Genomic DNA, 17,424 nt, shown 5'->3' on the forward strand with positions numbered 1-17,424 from the left:
CAAGTGCACATGGAACTTTCTCCAGAATAGACCACATACTGGGTCACAAATCGGGTCTCAACTGATATCAAAAGATTGGGATCGTCCCCTGCATATTCTCAGACCATAATGCCTTGAAATTAGAACTAAATCACAACAAGAAGTTTGGAAGGACTTCAAACACGTGGAGGTTAAGGTCCATCCTGCTAAAAGATGAAAGGGTCAACCAGGAAATTAAGGAAGAATTAAAAAGATTCATGGAAACTAATGAGAATGAAGATACAACCATTCAAAATCTTTGGGATGCAGCAAAAGCAGTCCTGAGACGGAAATACATCGCCATACAAGCATCCATTCAAAAACTGGAAAGAACTCAAATACAAAAGCTAACCTTACACATAAAGGAGCTAGAGAAAGAGCAGCAAATAGATCCTACACCCAGCAGAAGAAGAGAGTTAATAAAAATTCGAGTAGAACTCAACGAAATCGAGACCAGAAGAACTGTGGAACAGATCAACAAAACCAGGAGTTGGTTCTTTGAAAGAATTAATAAGAAAGATAAACCATTAGCCAGCCTTATTACAAAGAAGAGAGAGAAGACTCAAATTAATAAAATCATAAATGAGAAAGGAGAGATTTCTACCAACACCAAGGAAATACAAACGATTTAAAAAACATATTATGAACAGCTGTACGCCAAAAAATTAGGCAGTCTAGAAGAAATGGACGCATTCCTGGAAAGCCACAAACTACCAAAACTGGAACAGGAAGAAATAGAAAACCTGAACAGGCCAATAACCAGGGACGAAATTGAAGCAGTCATCAAAAACCTCCCAAGACACAAAAGTCCAGGGCCAGATGGCTTCCCCGGGGAAGTCTATCAAACATTTAAAGAAGAAACCATACCTGTTCTACTAAAGTTGTTTGGAAAGATAGAAAGAGATGGAGTACTTCCAAATTCGTTCTATGAGGCCAGCATCACCTTAATTCCAAAACCAAAGACCTCACCAAAAAGAAGAATTACAGACCAATATCCTTGATGAACATGGATGCAAAAATTCTCAACAAGATACTAGCCAATAGGATCCAACAGTACCTTAAGAAAATTATTCACCATGACCAAGTAGGATTTATCCCTGGGACACAAGGTGGTTCAACACTTGTAAAACAATCAATGTGATTCATCATATCAGCAAGAGAAAAACCAAGAACCATATGATCCTCTCAATAGATGCAGAGAAAGCATTTGACAAAATACAGCATCCATTCCTGATCAAAACTCTTCAGACTGTAGGGATAGAGGGAACATTCCTCAGCATCTTAAATGCCATCTACGAAAAGCCCACAGCAAATATCATTCTCAATGGGGAAGCACTGGGAGCCTTTCCCCTAAGATCAGGAACAAGACAGGGATGTCCACTCTCACCACTGCTATTCAACATAGTACTGGAAGTCCTAGCCTCAGCAATCAGACATCAAAAAGACATTAAAGGCATTCAAATTGGCAAAGAAGAAGTCAAACTCTCCCTCTTCGCCGATGACATGATACTGTACATAGAAAACCCAAAAGCTTCCACCCCAAGATTGCTAAAACTCATACAGCAATTTGGCAGTGTGGCAGGATACAAAATCAATGCCCAGAAATCAGTGGCATTTCTGTACACTAACAATGAGACTGAAGAAAGAGAAATTAAGGAGTCAATCCCATTTACCATTGCACCCAAAAGCATAAGATACCTAAGAATAAACCTAAGCAAAGAGGTAAAGGATCTATACCCTAAAAACTATAGAACACTTCTGAAAGGAATTGAGGAAGACACAAAGAGATGGAAAAATATTCCATGCTCATGGATTGGCAGAATTAATATTGTGAAAATGTCAAGATTACCCAGAGCAATTTACACGTTTAATGCAATCCCTATCAAAACACCATGGACTTTCTTCAGAGAGTTAGAACAAATTATTTTATGATTTGTGTGGAATCAGAAAAGACCCCGAATAGCCAGGGGAATTTTAAAAAAGAAAACCATATCTAGGGGCATCACAATGCCAGATTTCAGGTTGTACTACGAAGATGTGGTCATCAAGACACTGTGGTACTGGCACTAAAACAGACACAGATCAATGGAACAGAATAGAGAATCCAGAAGTGGACCCTGAACTTTATGGTCAACTAATATTCGATAAAGGAGGAAAGACTATCCACTGGAAGAAAGACAGTCTCTTCAGTAAATGGTGCTGGGAAAATTGGACATCCACATGCAGAAGAATGAAACTAGACCACTCTCTTGCACCAGACACAAAGATAAACTCAAAATGGATGAAAGATCTAAATGTGAGACAAGAGTCCATCAAAATCCTAGAGGAGAACACAGGCAACACCCTTTTTGAACTTGGCCACAGTAACTTCTTGCAAGATACATCCATGAAGGGAAGAGACCCAAAAGCAAAAATGAACTATTGGGACTTCATCCAGATAAGAAGCTTTTGCACAGCAAAGGATACAGTCAACAAAACGAAAAGACAACCTACAGAATGGGAGAAGATATTTTCAAATGACCTATCAGATAAAGGGCTAGTTTCCAAGATCTATGAAAAACTTACTCAACTCAACAGCAAAGAAACAAACAATCCAATCATGAAATGGGCAAAAGACATGAACAGAGGAAGACTTAGACATGGCCAACATGCACATGAGAAAATGCTCCGCATCACTTGCCATCAGGGAAATACAAATCAAACCTACAATGAGATATCACCTCACACCAGTGAGAATGGGGAAAATTAACAAGGCAGGAAACCACAAATGTTGGAGAGGATGCGGAGAAAAGGGAACCCTCCTGCACTGTTGGTGGGAATGTGTAATGGTGCAGCCGCTCTGGAAAACTGTGTGGAGGTTCCTCAAAGAGTTAAAAATAGATCTGCCCTACGACCCAGCAATTGCACTGCTGCGGATTTACCCCAAAGATACAGATGCAGTGAAATGGCAGGACACCTGCACCCCGATGTTTCTAGCAGCAATGTCCACAATAGCCAAACTGTGGAAGGAGCCTCGGTGTCCATCAAAAGATGAATGATAAAGAAGATGTGGTTTATGTATACAATGGAATATTCCTCAGCCATTAGAAATGACAAATACCTACCATTTGCTTCGACGTGGATGGAACTGGAGGGTATTATGCTGAGTGAAATAAGTCAATCGGAGAAGGGGAAACATTATATGGTCTCAATCATTTGGGGAATAGAAATAATAGTGAAAGGGAATAGAGGGGAAGGGAGAAGAAATGGGTAGGAAATATCAGAAAGGGAGACAGAACATAAAGACTCCTCACTCTGGGAAACGAACTAGGGGTGGTGGAAGGGGAATAGGGCGGGGGGTGGGGGTGAATCGGTGACGGGCACTGAGGGGGGCACTTGATGGGATGAGCACTGGGTGTGATTCTGTATGTTGGCAAATTGAACACCAATAAAAAATAAATTTATTATTTAAAAAAGTCTTTATATATATGTCTGGGATATAAAGTAATATAAACAAATGTTTTCTGGAGAAAAATATTTTCATTCTGAATGAGAGCCTTGCTGGATGAAATATTCTTGGTTGCATGTTTTTCTCATTTAGGACCCTGAATATATCCTGCCAGCCCTTTCTGGCCTGCCAGGTCTCTGTGGAGAGGTCTGCTGTTACCCTAATATTCCTCCCCATAAAAGTCAGGGATTTCTTGTCTCTTGCTGCTTTAAGGATCTTCTCTTTATCTTTGAATTTGCAAGCTTCACTATTAAATGTCGAGGTGTTGAACGGTTTTTATTGATTTTAGGGGGGGATCTCTCTATTTCCTGGATCTGAATGCATGTTTCCCTTCCCAGATTAGGAAAGTTTTCAGCTAGGATTTGTTCAAATACATATTCTGGCCCTCTGTCCCTTTCAGCGCCCTTGGGAACCCCAATTAAACATAGGTTTTTCTTCCTTAGGCCGTCATTTATTTCCCTTAATCTATCCTCATGGTCTTGTAATTGTCTGTCTCTTTTTTCCTCAGTTTCCCTCTTTGCCATCAACTTGTCTTCTATGTCACTCATTCGTTCTTCCACCTCGTTAACCCTCGTCATTAGGACTTCTAGTTTGGATTGCATCTCATTCAATTGATTTTTAATTTCTGCCTGATTAGCTCTAAATTCTGCAGTCATGAAGTCTCTTGAGTCCTTTATGCTTTTTTCTAGAGCCACCAGTAGCTGTATAATAGTGCTTCTTAATTGGCTTTCTGACACTGAATTGTAATCCAGATTTTGTAACTCTGTGGGAGAGAGGACTGTTTCTGATTCTTTCTTTTGAGGTGAGTGTTTCCTTCTAGTCATTTTGCTCAGTGCAGAGAGGCCAAAAACAAGTTGTATTGGGAAAAGGAGAAAAAGAGAGGAGAGAAAGAAGGAATGAAAAGAGAAAAAGAAAGAAGGAAGAGGAAAAGAAAAAAGAAGAAAAAGAGAAAGAAAAAGAAAGAAAGGAAAAAAAGGGGTGGGGGAAGCAAACAGAAATCAAAAAGAAACCCACACACACACACACACACACACACACACAAAAAGAACCCAAAACAACACGGGGGAGTATCCTCTGATTCTGTATACTGTAAGTCCCTTGACTTCCCCTGGAACTTTCCAGTGCACTTGGTCAATAATTTGTTTTTCCCCTGTCCGTCTAGCTGGTCTTCTGGGGGAGGGGCCTGTTGTGCTGATTTTCAGGTGTGAGCACATGGCGAAGCTGCTCAGCGAAAGATATTTAAGCTGTTTATCTGGTGAGGCCACTCTGAGGCTCAGTGGGGGTTGTTTACCTCGTGAGGCCGCAGGAGGAACAACCGCAGTGGCGGGGCCAGCTCTGCAGCCCTGGAGTCAGCTCCCGCAGTAACCATGGAGCTCTCCGTCTGCAGGGCCTGGAGGCTCCGGGCGGGGCCGCTGCTCTGCTCAGCTCAGGGCAGGAGCGTCCTTGCTGTCCTGGGCCCTCCCGGCCTCTGCCTGTCCCGGGGGAGGCCGGATCCCGGGCTGTGTTCCGGCGCCCTGTGCTCCGGGGCCTGAGCTGTTGGAGCCGCGCTCCCGCCCTACAGCCCCCTCCGCGGAGCCACCGCCCGAGCCCCCCGAGCTGCTCCCGCCCCGCAGCCCCCTCCGCGGAGCCGCCCCCGAGCCCCTCCGAGCTGCTCCGGGTCCCGCCGTGCGCGCTGCAGCCCTTAGGGAGCTCGGCGCACTCTCCCGGGGCACAGGTGTCTGTTAGCGTCCCCGGGAGCCCGAGGGCATCCCCGCCCTCCTGGGTCCTGCTCCAACTCCCTGCGAGTCCCTTTCCGCCTGGGAAGGTTGGTGCAGCTCCTGCTTCTCCGGGACGGGGCTCTCCTGTCCTGGGGACACTCGCCCCGGCCTCAGCCCGGCTCCTCGCAGGGCCCCTCTCCCTTGGAGGCCTTTTGTTTCTTTATTTCTTTTTCCCCGTCTTCCTACCTGGATAGAAGCGCGAACTCTTCTCACTGTAGCATTCCAGCTGGTCTCTCTTTAAATCTCAGGCCGAATTCATAGGTTTTCAGGATGATTTGAAGGTTATCTAGGTAATTTGGTGGGGACAGGTGACTTGGGGACCCTAGTCTTATGCCATCTTGCCCCTCCTCCATAAAAAGACTTCTTATAAAGTATTGGGTCACTTGACTTTGGAGGCCAAGAACACCTGTCATCTGCTGCCTGTAAGCTCGGGCGAGGAAAGCTGATGGTGTAGTTTGAAGGCCTGAGAGTCAGAGGCTGATGGTTAGTTATCAGTGAAGAGTCCGGTGGCCGAGGACCAAGAGTGCCAAGGGCAGAAATATGATGTCGCAGCTCAGACAGAGAGCAAATTCAACCTTCCTGTGTCATCTCATGTTATTCAAGCCCTCAGTGGATTGGATGACGCCCATCCCACTGGGGAGAGCCATCTGCTTCATTCAGCTCACCAACTCAAACACCATTATATTCTGGAAGTACCTTTACAACATATATAGCAATGATGCTTAACCAGATAAACAACTTTTAGCCTCTTGTGGCCCACTTAAGTTGACATGTAAAACTCACCACCAGCACAGATGGCAATGATATGAAACAATTTTAGAACAACCTTTGTTATTGTTTTTAAAAATTAAATGGAATTAAATTAGCTCCCTGTATTTCATGCGTTTTTTTTCCAGTTTGATAATTCATTTTACATTAAAGCTGTCTTAGATATCTTCTGTGACATGTTTGCATGAGACACATGTAGGTTGACACGAGTGTGTTGTACTTCTGACTTAAATGCCACAAGTGGCGTGGCCTTTTCTCCTATTATTTTACATGGTTAATCATTGTTGATGAAGTCCCAAGTAAAAGTATATGACAACTCCATTCCTAGGAACTTCAACGTAGGATAAAGTCTGAAAGTTATTCATTAAGTTCTGGACTTAGATAATTACAAACAAGTTTATCTTCTTCCTGAATGTCTCATGGGACATTCAAAAGTAATGAGAGACAATTCACCATTGTCTGATGATGTAGAAACCAGACAGCAGAAATACCACTATGGAATAGTACTTCCTTTGCCAAAGATTTGATACAGTATGCCTCTTCAGAATGAGTGGAAGCATGTCCCTGTGCAAGAACTAACATGACAGGCAGTGAAATACTTCTGAAAGTCTATCCTAGGTTTGGTCTGCCCCTTTCTGTTAATAGTGATCATGCACTTTACAGGAAGATGCTAAAGGAATTTTGTAAAACTACAGAGACTTATGAATGCTTTCAACTGTGCACAGCATCTGGGATTAGTGGGGGCAGTAAAGCATGCAAGCGAGTTACAAAAATTAACTAGTAGAATGTGACCAGAATGTGAGCTAAAATGTCTAGAGGCTCTGCTCTCATGCTTACAAGCTTGAGATCAGTGGCAAACATTACACTTAAACTCTTCCCACATGAAATGTTAATGAGCAGGCTGGTATGACTGCTGATTCCTCCTCTGGCGGCTGCCCACTAGCCTGAATTCATGGGCTAGAAAATGTTGTGTTAGATATCACAAAGTAGTAGTTAAGTTTTTAGGAGTTCCAAATGTTTTTAGGAATATTTATTCATGTGAGAGGAGAACTCACAAAAGGGTAGAGAATTGTGACCATGCAAGGTAGTGTGAACCTGCTGTGGGAAGGGAGGGCAGTGAGACCTGGAAAGGGCCCTCAGGTTCATGTGTTGAAACCAATGAGGATTTCTTATAGCGAGTTGAGGTGAGTGGATGGGCCTCCTGATATAGTGCTTCAGTTCTGATTATTAAAACATCCTCATTTAAGCTCTTAAGGCTCAGAATTGATGATTTTTTAGACTTCAATTTCACATATGATTCCAAGTTTGCTCCCTGCCCTAAGGAAGGTGGCCCAGTCTTTTGGTTCCAATGGTTTGTAGGATGGTTGGTGGGAGGGCTGGGGACTGCCCTCTACCTTTACCTCATTCTTGTATTTGTAGTGGGTACCAAGGAGATACTGAACCACGACTTTTCATGGAGAGGGGACCATTTTCCATGTTTGCTACATTACTGCCTATGCATATAATCCCATGTCAAGATATGGTCTTCTTTCTGAAGATTCTATCTTCAATCTAGATGGGTACAGAAGGCTTCTATTATCTATAATAACAAGCCATTCAATTCTGAGCACTTCTTTTAGGTGGAGGTGGCCTCTCTTGTAGCTTGGCCTCATCTTCCTGCTGACATCATCAACATGCAAATGCCATACTTCTGTTGGATGCTGAAGTGAGAGGATAAACTTTTGTAAACCTAACACCCTCTAGTTGAGTAGGGGCAACATAGTGCACATTACAGTGAAAAGGCACCTCCATTAATTTTCTAGGGTAGCATAATAAAGTATCACAAAGCTGGAGGCTTAGAACAACAGAAATTCATTGCCTCTTTGTTCTGGAGGCCAGATGTCCAAAATAAAGGCATTGACAGGGTCATGCTCCCTCTAAAACCTTTAGGAAAGGATCTGTCCTTGCCTCTTCCTCACTTCTGGTGATTCCCCAGCAATCTGGCGTTTCTCAGTTTGTAGATGGACACATCCTCCAATTCTCTTGTTTTCATATGACATTTCCTTGAGTCTTCACATCATATTTCTGGTGCGTATGTGTGCCTCTGTGTCCAAATTTCCCCTTTCCCTAAGGACACTAGTCATTAGAATAGGGCTCACCCATCTAAATTTGATTATCTCTATAAAAGACCTCATTTCTGAATAAGGTCACATCTGAAGTACTGGGGTCTGGGCTCCAACATATCCTTCTGGGGGACACAATGTGACCCACAACAACACCTCCAGCAAGCTCTCAAGTGGTTATTTTGGACTTAGAATGTTGAGTGCATATTCTACTTTCACAGTGGGACTCTGGTCACTCATTCTTGGAAAATAAAAATTCCATCCAGCCTCCTATGTCATCATGCTAGAGATATAATGATAAGGGCTAATAAATGACAAATAATAATTTATTGAGGGAGTAGCATAAACTAGGAACTCTTCTAAGTCCTTTAATGATGTATTATAATTTAATATTTGCACCTACTCTGTGGGCTAGGAACTATTATTTCTGTTTTACAGGTGAGGAAATAAAAGCACAGTGAAATCAAGAGTCTTGCAATTGCTGCACTGACATCATGTCTGCCTCTAGAGTCAGAATATTTCCTTCTTTCAGATGAAGGAGTCCCTTTACTCAGGCCAATCTCCTCTAACCTGAGATAACATAGACCTGAGATAAAGTAGACACTAAACTTTACTTTCCTATGTGTCCTGGACTGGCTGTATTTGTCTGTGCTAAGTCAGATTGTTTTTTAAAAAGGGTAGAGTCAACCTGTGATCAAATTGCATCCTTTATTGAAGAAGTAGGGAGAAGATATACCAGAAAGGACTTCATTAGCATGTATTTTCCATGGGCCTCTTGAAAAAAGTTACTGAGTTCTTCATTAATTCACAGTTAATCTTTTGTTCTTGACTGGAGTCACACTGGTTCTTTGTACTTTTGTTCTTGACTGGAGTCACACTGGTTCTCTGTACGTTAATGTAGGGGCAGTGGATTCTGAGAGTGAAGGACCTGGGGTGGGTGGATGAGAACAGACTGATCACTATTGTACCATAAAATAAGAGCCTCACCTTGAGCCACTGAGTCAAAACAAGATAAAACAACAGCAATGACAAACAAACAAATGTGTAAATCTAAGATGTGATCAGGTGAAACCACCCACTCTGTCCTGGGGGAGATGTAGAGGTGCAAGAGACCTCTGGCCCATCAGTGTTTCAATGAATTGCAATCACCACATTAAACTAAAATATTAACTCTTCAGAAAATAACTGTGACCCTCAGTTGGCCTGTGGTGAGTGTAAAGATTCCTCTTGGGTCCTCTACTTCCTTGGGTCAGAAGGAGAAATAGCTCAACAACCCATGGAGTGTATAGTTGTCTGGCTTAGACTACAGGATTTGGAGGAGTCACTGCAGAAGGCAGTCTAATGGGAATAGCCTATGTGGTGAGATGAAGCGAGGTGAACGAGGTAGGCGTCATGAGATGGCACTAAACTACTACCGAACTGTTGACTGTCTATTGGGAGGATCATTGCTTCTACACACATTTGACTGAGGATAAGTGAAACCTTCCAAAGCAAAACCACAGATAACAGAAGACTACTATATATGAGCATAAAGTTTGACCAAGAAACCCAGCTGCTAGGAAGCTTTCAGCAGCACTCTGGTACTTACAGGCTAAGTTCCAAATTCTTTAGTAGGGTGGTTGAGCCCTATTAGGAGCTGGCCTCAATGCACCTCTCCAGCTTCACTTTCCATCACTTTTCTCTAAACACTATGCTACAAGAATTCTGGAAACCTGCCCTGCTGGCTTGAGGCAGAGTTTTAGGTTCACTTATCAATATGCATGTTCTGTGGGGGGATTTAATGATCTATTTTGGAAAAACTTAGACAAGCCATAGAGGTTAAGGAGATAAGATTATCAGCCATTATGATCAATTTCCTACTATTTAGTGATTGTTTCTATCCTTTATTCTATTAATGTAGTATATTATATTGATGGTTTTTTTTCCAATGAAAAATTGTGTTGACTCTTTGAGGAACCTCCACACAGTTTTCCAGAGTGGCTGCACCAGTTCACATTCCCATCAACAGTGCAAGAGGGTTCCCCTTTCTCCGCATCCTCTCCAATATCTGTTGTTTCCTGTCTTGTTAATTTTCCCCATTCTCAGTGGGGTGAGGTGGTATCTCATTGTGGCTTTGATTTGTATTTCCCTAATGGCCAGTGATGCGGAACATTTTCTCATGTGCTTGTTGGCCATGTCTATGTCTTCATCTGTGAAATTTCTGTTCATGTCTTTTGCCCATTTCATGATTGGATTGTTTGTTTCTTTGCTGTTGAGTTTAATAAGTTTTTTATAGATCTTGGATACTAGCCCTTTATCTGATACGTCATTTGCAAATATCTTCTCCCCTTCTGTAGGTTGTCTTTTAGTTTGTTGACTATTTCTTTTGCTGTGCAAAGCTTTTTTTCTCAGCCATTAGAAATGACAAATACCCACCATTTGTTTAGACGTGAATGGAACTGGAGGGTATTATGCTGAGTGAAATAAGTCAATTGGAGAAGGACAAACATTATATGGTCTCATTCATTTGGGGAATATAAAAAATAGTGAAAGGGAATAAAGGGGAAAGGAGAGAAAATGAGTCAAAATATCAGTGAGGGTAACAGAACATGAGAGACACCTAACTCTAGGAAACGAACAAGGGGTAGTGGAAAGGCAGGTGGGCGGGGGTTTGGGGTGACTAGCTGATGGGCACTGAAGTGGGCACTTGATGGGATGAGCACTGGATGTTATGCTGTATGTTAGCAAATTGAACTCCAATAAAAAAATTGTGTTAAAATACACATAACATTTATCATTGTAACCATTTTAAAACACCCAGTTCAGTGGTATTAAATACACATAAGATGTTGTATGACCATCACCACCACATCCATATGATGTTGTGTGGTAGTGATGGTCACACAACATCCATTTTCATAGTTCTTTACATCTTGTAAAAATGAAACCCTTGACCCATTTAACAGTGTGATTCTCCACTCCCCTGTATTGAATCCTGGTAACCCTCATTCTATTTTATGTCTCTAGGATTTTGACCACTCTACCTCTCTCACATGGAGTGGAATTACACGGTATTTACCTTTTTGTGATTGCTTTATTTCACTTAGCAGAATGTCTCCAAGGTTTATCCACAGTGTTGCAAATTTAAGGTTTTCTTCCTTTTTAAGGCTAATATTCTATTGTATGGATATACCACATTTTGCTATCCATTCATTCATTGATGGACTCCTTCAATGATTGATTTCCACCTTGCCACATTTTAGCTATTGTGAATAATGCTGCTGTACACCATAAGCATGGGTGTATAAATACCTCTTTGAGATCCTGCTTTTTGTTTGTTTTTTGCAGAGGAGTCTGTATTTTATTTCGAAGGCAAGGGGGCTCGCCAAGGGTTTTTTTTTTATTTTTTTATTGGAGTTCGATTTGCCAACATATAGTAGTCATCCCATCAAGTGCCCCCCTCAATGCCTGTCACCCAGTCACCCCATCCCCTCCCATCTCCCCTTCCACTACCCCTTGTTCATTTCCCAAAGTTAGGAGTTTCTCATGTTTTGTCACCCTCTCTGATATTTCCCACTCATTTTCTCTCCTTTCCCCTTTAATCCTTTTCACTATTTTTTATATTCCCTGAATGAATGAAATCATATAATGTTTGTCCTTCTCTGATTGACTTACTTCACTCAGCATAATACCCTCCAGTTCTATCCACGTTGAAGCAAATGGTGGGTATTCATCATTTCTAATGGCTGAGTAATATTCTATTTTGTGTGTGTGTGTGTGTGTGTGTGTGTGTATACCACGTGTGTGTGTGTGTGTGTATATATATATATAAACCACATCTTCTTTCTCCATTCATCTTTCGATGGACACCGAGGCTCCTTCCACAGTCTGGCTATTGTGGACATTGTTGCTAGAAACATCGGGGTGCAGGTGTCTCAGTTTTTCACTGCATCTGTATCTTTGAGGTAAATCCCCAGCAGGGCAATTGCTGGGTCATAGGGCAGGTCTATTTTTAACTCTTTGAGGAACCTCCACACAGTTTTCCAGAATGGCTGCACCAGTTCACATTCCCACCAACAGTGCAAGAGGGTTCCCCTTTCTCCACATCCTCTCCAACACTTGTTGTTTCCTGCCTTGTTAATTTTCCCCATTCTCACTGGTGTGAGGTGGTATCTCATTGTGGTTTTGATTTGTATTTCCCTGATGGCCAGTGATGCGGAGCATTTTCTCATATGAGTGCTTTGTTGGCCATGTGTATGTCTTCTTTGGTGAAATTTCTGTTCATGTCTTTTGCCCATTTTATGATTGGACTGTTTGTTTCTTTGCTGTTGATTCCTGCTTTCAATTATTTGGGGGATATATCCAGAAGTAGAATTGCTGGATCCTATCATAATTGTATTTTAAAATTTTTGAGGAACACCGTCTTTTTAGCATCTGTACCATTTTACGTTTCCACCAAGAGCACACAAGTGTTCTAATTTTTCCACGTCCTTGCCAATACTTCTTATTTTCCAGTTTTTTTTTTTTAAGATTTTTATTTCTTTATTCATGAGAGACACACACAGAGAGAGGCAGAGACACAGGCAGAGGGAAAAGCAGACTCCAGGCAGGGAGCCTGACTTAGGACTTGATCCCAGGACCCCAGGATCAGGCCCTGGGCTGAAGGCGGCACTAAACTGCTGAGCCACCCGGATTGCCCCAGTTTTTTGTTTTTTGATAGAAGCCATCCTAATGGGTGTAAGATGATATCTTATTGTGGTTTTGATTTGCATTTCCCTGATGATCAGTGGTGTTGAGCATTTTTGCTTATTGGCTATTTGGAGAAACGTCTATTCAAGTCCTTTGCCCATTTTTGAATTGTTAATTTCTATTGTTCTCTCTATATTATGGATATTAACTCCTTATCATATGTATGATTTACAAATATTTATCTGATTCCATGTGTTGTTTTTTTACTCCGTGGATTATCTTTTGATGCACAAAATTTTTAATTTTCATGAAGTCCAATTTGTCTGTTTTTACCTTTGTTGCCGGTGCTTTTGGTGTCATATCCAACATTGCTAAATCCAATGTCATGACGTTTTGTCCCATATTTTCTTCTAAGAGTTTTATTATTTTAGGTCTTCTATTTAAGTCTTTGATCCATTTTGTGTTAATTTTTGTATATGGTGTGAGATAGAGATCCAAATTCAGTCTTTTTCATGTAGAAATCTAGTTTTCCTAGATTAACAAATACAGTAGTATTTGTTAAAAAAGACTACTTTTTTCCACTCTTGATTCTACTGCACCAGTTTTTAGATCTATCTTTATGCCAGCACCACAATGTCTTGATTACTATAGCTTTGTAGTAACTTTTGAAATTGGGAAGCATGAGTCCTCCAACTTTTCCTTTTTTTCTTTTTTTTTAAAGACTTTTTTTTAGAGCAGTTTTAGGTTTGCAACACAATTGAGAAGACAGTACAGAGATTTCCCATATATCTCTTGTCCCTACACATTATTGACATGACTCACCAGTATGGTACATTTGTTACAAAGGGTTAATCAGCATTGACATATCATAATCACCCAAAGTCCATAGTTTACCTTAGGGTTAACTCTTGCTGTTGTATATTCTATGGGTTTGGGCAAATGTATAATGACATGTTTTCACCCATATAATATACAGAGTATTTTTACTGCTCTAAAAATCTCTGTGCTCTATCTATGTTCCCTGCCCCCCTTGGCAACCACTGATCTTTTAACTCCATAATAAGTAAACATAGCCATAGTTTTGCCTTTTCCAGATGTCATATTGTTGGAATCATATAGTCTGTATATTTTTTAAATTGCTTCTTCTGCTTAGTAATATGCATTTGAGGTTTTTCCATTGTCTTTCTGTGGCTTGATAGCTGATTTATTGTTAGCACTGAATAGTATTTCATTGTCTGGATGGACCACAGTTTATTTGTTCATTCTCCTACTGATGGACATCTTGGTTGCTTTCAAGTCTTGGCAATTATGAATAAAGTTGCTGTAAACATCTGTGTGCAGGTTTTTGTGTGGATATAGTTTCAACTCTTTTGGGTAAACACCAAGGGACATGATTGCTAGATTGTATGATAATGTGTTTAGTTTTGTAAGAAACCATTGAAACAACTATCTTCCAAAGTGGTTGTACCATTTTGCATTCTTACCATTGCAATGTGTGAGAATTCCTGTTGCTCCATCTTCCCATCAGTATTTGGTGTTGTCAGTGTTCCAGATTTTGACCTTTCTAATATGTGTACAGTGGTTTGTTTTCTTTTTTAAATATTGGTTTGTGTCTTTTCCATTTTCATATGAATATTAGAATAAGTTTATAAAAAATCATCTGAGAATTTGGTAGGGATTGTGTTGAATTATAGATTTAATTTGGAGAGTATTATCGTCTTAATATTAAATCTTCTGATCTGTGACCACGAGTTTTTTCCCATTTGTTTAAATCTTTAATTTCTTTCAATAATGTGTTCTAGTTTTTGGTGGACAGGTCTTACACTCCTCTTGTTAAATTCATTCCTGAATAAAAATTATATAAGCACTTTATTTTTTGATGTCATTGTAATTATGTTCTCAGGTATAGAAATAACAACTGAGTTTTTAATGTATTAATTTTATATCCCACCAACTCGTTGAATTTTTTTTGAACTTGTTTAATTTACTAGATTTTTTTGTGTGGATTTCTTAGCATTTTATATACTCAAGATCATATTAGCTACAAAAAGAGTTAGTTTTACTTTTTCCTTGACCAACCAACCTGCATACTTTTATTTCTTCTTATCATCTAATTTACCTGGCTAGAACCTCCTGTACAATGATGAATATAAGTGGCAAAATCAGACATCCTTGTCTTGTTCCAGATCTTAAAGCAAAAGGATTCAGTATCTCTCCATCACATATGATGTTAATTGTGTATTTTTTTTTTCCACAACTAAATGCCCCTTTTTAGATTGAGGAAATTCCCTTCTATTCCTAGTTTGTTTGTTTGTTTTTTAAATCATAGAAGTGAGATGGATTTTGTTAAATGCTTTTTTCTCTGTCTACTGAGATGGTCATTTTTTAATTTCTCATTTTATCAGCATGGTATTTATCATCATGAATTACGTTGATTGATTTTCATGTTAAACCAGCTCTGAATTCTGAATATAAATCATAATTGGTCATGATGTATGATACTTTTGTTATATTGCTGGATTCCATTTGCTAGCATTTTTTTCTTTGAGGTTTACACATTTATATTCATAATGGATCCTGGTCTATAGTTTCCTTTTGTTTGATGTATTTGTTCGGTTTTGGTATCAGAGTAATACTAGCCTCATTGAATGAGTCAGGAAGTACTCTGTCCTCTTCTTTTCTGGAACAATCTGTAAAAGATTAGTGTTAATTCTTTAAATGTTTAGTAGAGGGGTGCCTGGGTGGCTCAGTCAACTAAACATCCAGCTCTTGATTTCTGCTCAGGTCATGATCTCAGGGTTGTGAGATTGAGCCCCATGTTGGGTTCTGCACTGAGGATGGAGACTGCTTAAGATCTTCTCTCCCTCTCTTCTGTTCCTTCCCTCACCACTCCCACCCTGCTTGCACGCATGTGCAAATGTGTTCTCTCTCTTAAAAAAATTGTTTAGTAGAATTTACAATTAGCCACCTGGGACTGGGCTTTTCTTTAGGAAAAAAATTTTGATTGTTAATTCAGACTCTTAACCTGTGGTGAATCTATTCAGATTTTTATTACCTCTTGACACAGTTTCAGTAGTTTGTATGTTTGCAGGAATTTGTCCATTTCATGTAGGTTAACTACATTGTTGGCATATCATTATTCACAGTATTCTCTTTTATCCTGTTTTCTGTGAGGTTGTTGGTCATATCCCTCCTTTCATTCATGATTTTAGTAACTGAATTCTAATGTTTTTTTTTTTTTTTATCTCGGTCAGCATAGCTAAAGATTTGTCCTTTTGGGGGAGTAGGGGTTCTTTTGAAAGGATCAACATTTGTTTTTTTTTTTTCTGTCTTGTTCTATTCTTTATTTTGTTTTTGTTTTTTTTCCATCTTAATCTTGATTATAACCATTCTTCTCGTCACTTTGGGTCTAGTTTTCTCTTCTCTTCTAGTTTATTATAAAAATATTTGTTTTAATTTTAATGCCACAATAGTTAACATACATTGTTATATTAGTTTCTAGTGTACAGTATAGCGATTCAACAATTCTGTACACTACTCAGGGCTAGTCATGATAGGTGTACTCTTTAATCCCCTTCACCTATTTCATCCTTCCCCCCAACGCCATTCTAAATTCTATAGGTGGAAAGTTGGGTTTTTGATTTGAGATTTTTATCCTTTTTATTTTTTTTTTAAAGATTGTATTTATTTATTCATGAGAGACACACACACACACACACAGAGGCAGAGACACAGGCAGAGGGAAAAGCAGGCTCCATGCAGAGAGCCTGATGTGGGACTTGATCCCAGTTCTCCATGCCCTGGGCTGAAGGCAAGCACCAAACCACTGAGCAACCCAGGCTGCCAGAGATTTTTATCCTTTTAAAAAATATAGTATTTATTTATATTAATAAATTTCCCTCTAAGCACTACTTTAGATGTATCAAATAAGTCATGGTATGTTGTATATTTTTTAAAATTCATCTCAAGATGTTTTCTATATTTCCTTTTGATTTCTTCATTGACCTTTTGGTAATTTTTCTTCACTTGTTATCATTTTGTTCCACGGAGCAGACAATTTCAATTGACCTGTCTTTAAGTTTGTTGATCATTTCTTTTATCAGATCAAATATTCTATTGAGCCCCTTGAGTGATATTTTCATTTTAGTTACTATGTATTTTTCTCCTCTGGAGTTTTATTCTTTCTCTTGAAACATTGCTCTAATACTTTCCTTTAGGTTTTTTACATATGGTTTCTCCAGTACTTTGAGCATACTTTTAATAGCTAATTTAAAGTTTTTATTTTTAAGTTCAATATTTAGGGGTCCTTGATGCAACTTCTATTGCTTTTTTTCCCAAGTATTTAGGTCACATTCTTCTGTTTCTTGGACTACCTCATTATTTCTTTTGTTAAAAACTGCATATTTAAAATAATGTAGGGATCCCTGGGTGGCGCAGCGGTTTGGCGCCTGCCTTTGGCCCAGGGCGCGATCCTGGAGACCCCGGATCGAATCCCACGTCAGGCTCCCGGTGCATGGAGCCTGCTTCTCCCTCTGCCTATGTCTCTGCCTCTCTCTCTCTCTCTCTCTATGTGACTATCATAAATAAATAAAATTAAAAATAAAATAAAATAAAATAATGTAGC

General features: G+C 39.9%; 1 protein-coding gene across 2 annotated transcripts in view; it reads right to left on the reverse strand.

Annotated features, from left to right (window-relative positions):
• Positions 1-8,821: 8,821 nt before the first annotated feature.
• Positions 8,822-17,424, reverse strand: part of LOC100685728 (membrane-spanning 4-domains subfamily A member 3-like) — a 40,211-nt gene continuing 31,608 nt past the window's right edge. For both annotated transcript variants that reach the window (XM_038564447.1, XM_038564446.1), the window contains one exon: positions 8,822-9,060. In XM_038564447.1, the coding sequence (XP_038420375.1) occupies positions 9,005-9,060 (56 nt within the window). In that variant the 3' untranslated portion in view covers positions 8,822-9,004. The remainder of the gene's footprint in view (positions 9,061-17,424) is intronic.

Source organism: Canis lupus, chromosome 18, assembly GCF_011100685.1.
Source record: "Canis lupus familiaris isolate Mischka breed German Shepherd chromosome 18, alternate assembly UU_Cfam_GSD_1.0, whole genome shotgun sequence".
NCBI classification, from domain to species: Eukaryota; Metazoa; Chordata; class Mammalia; order Carnivora; family Canidae; genus Canis; species Canis lupus.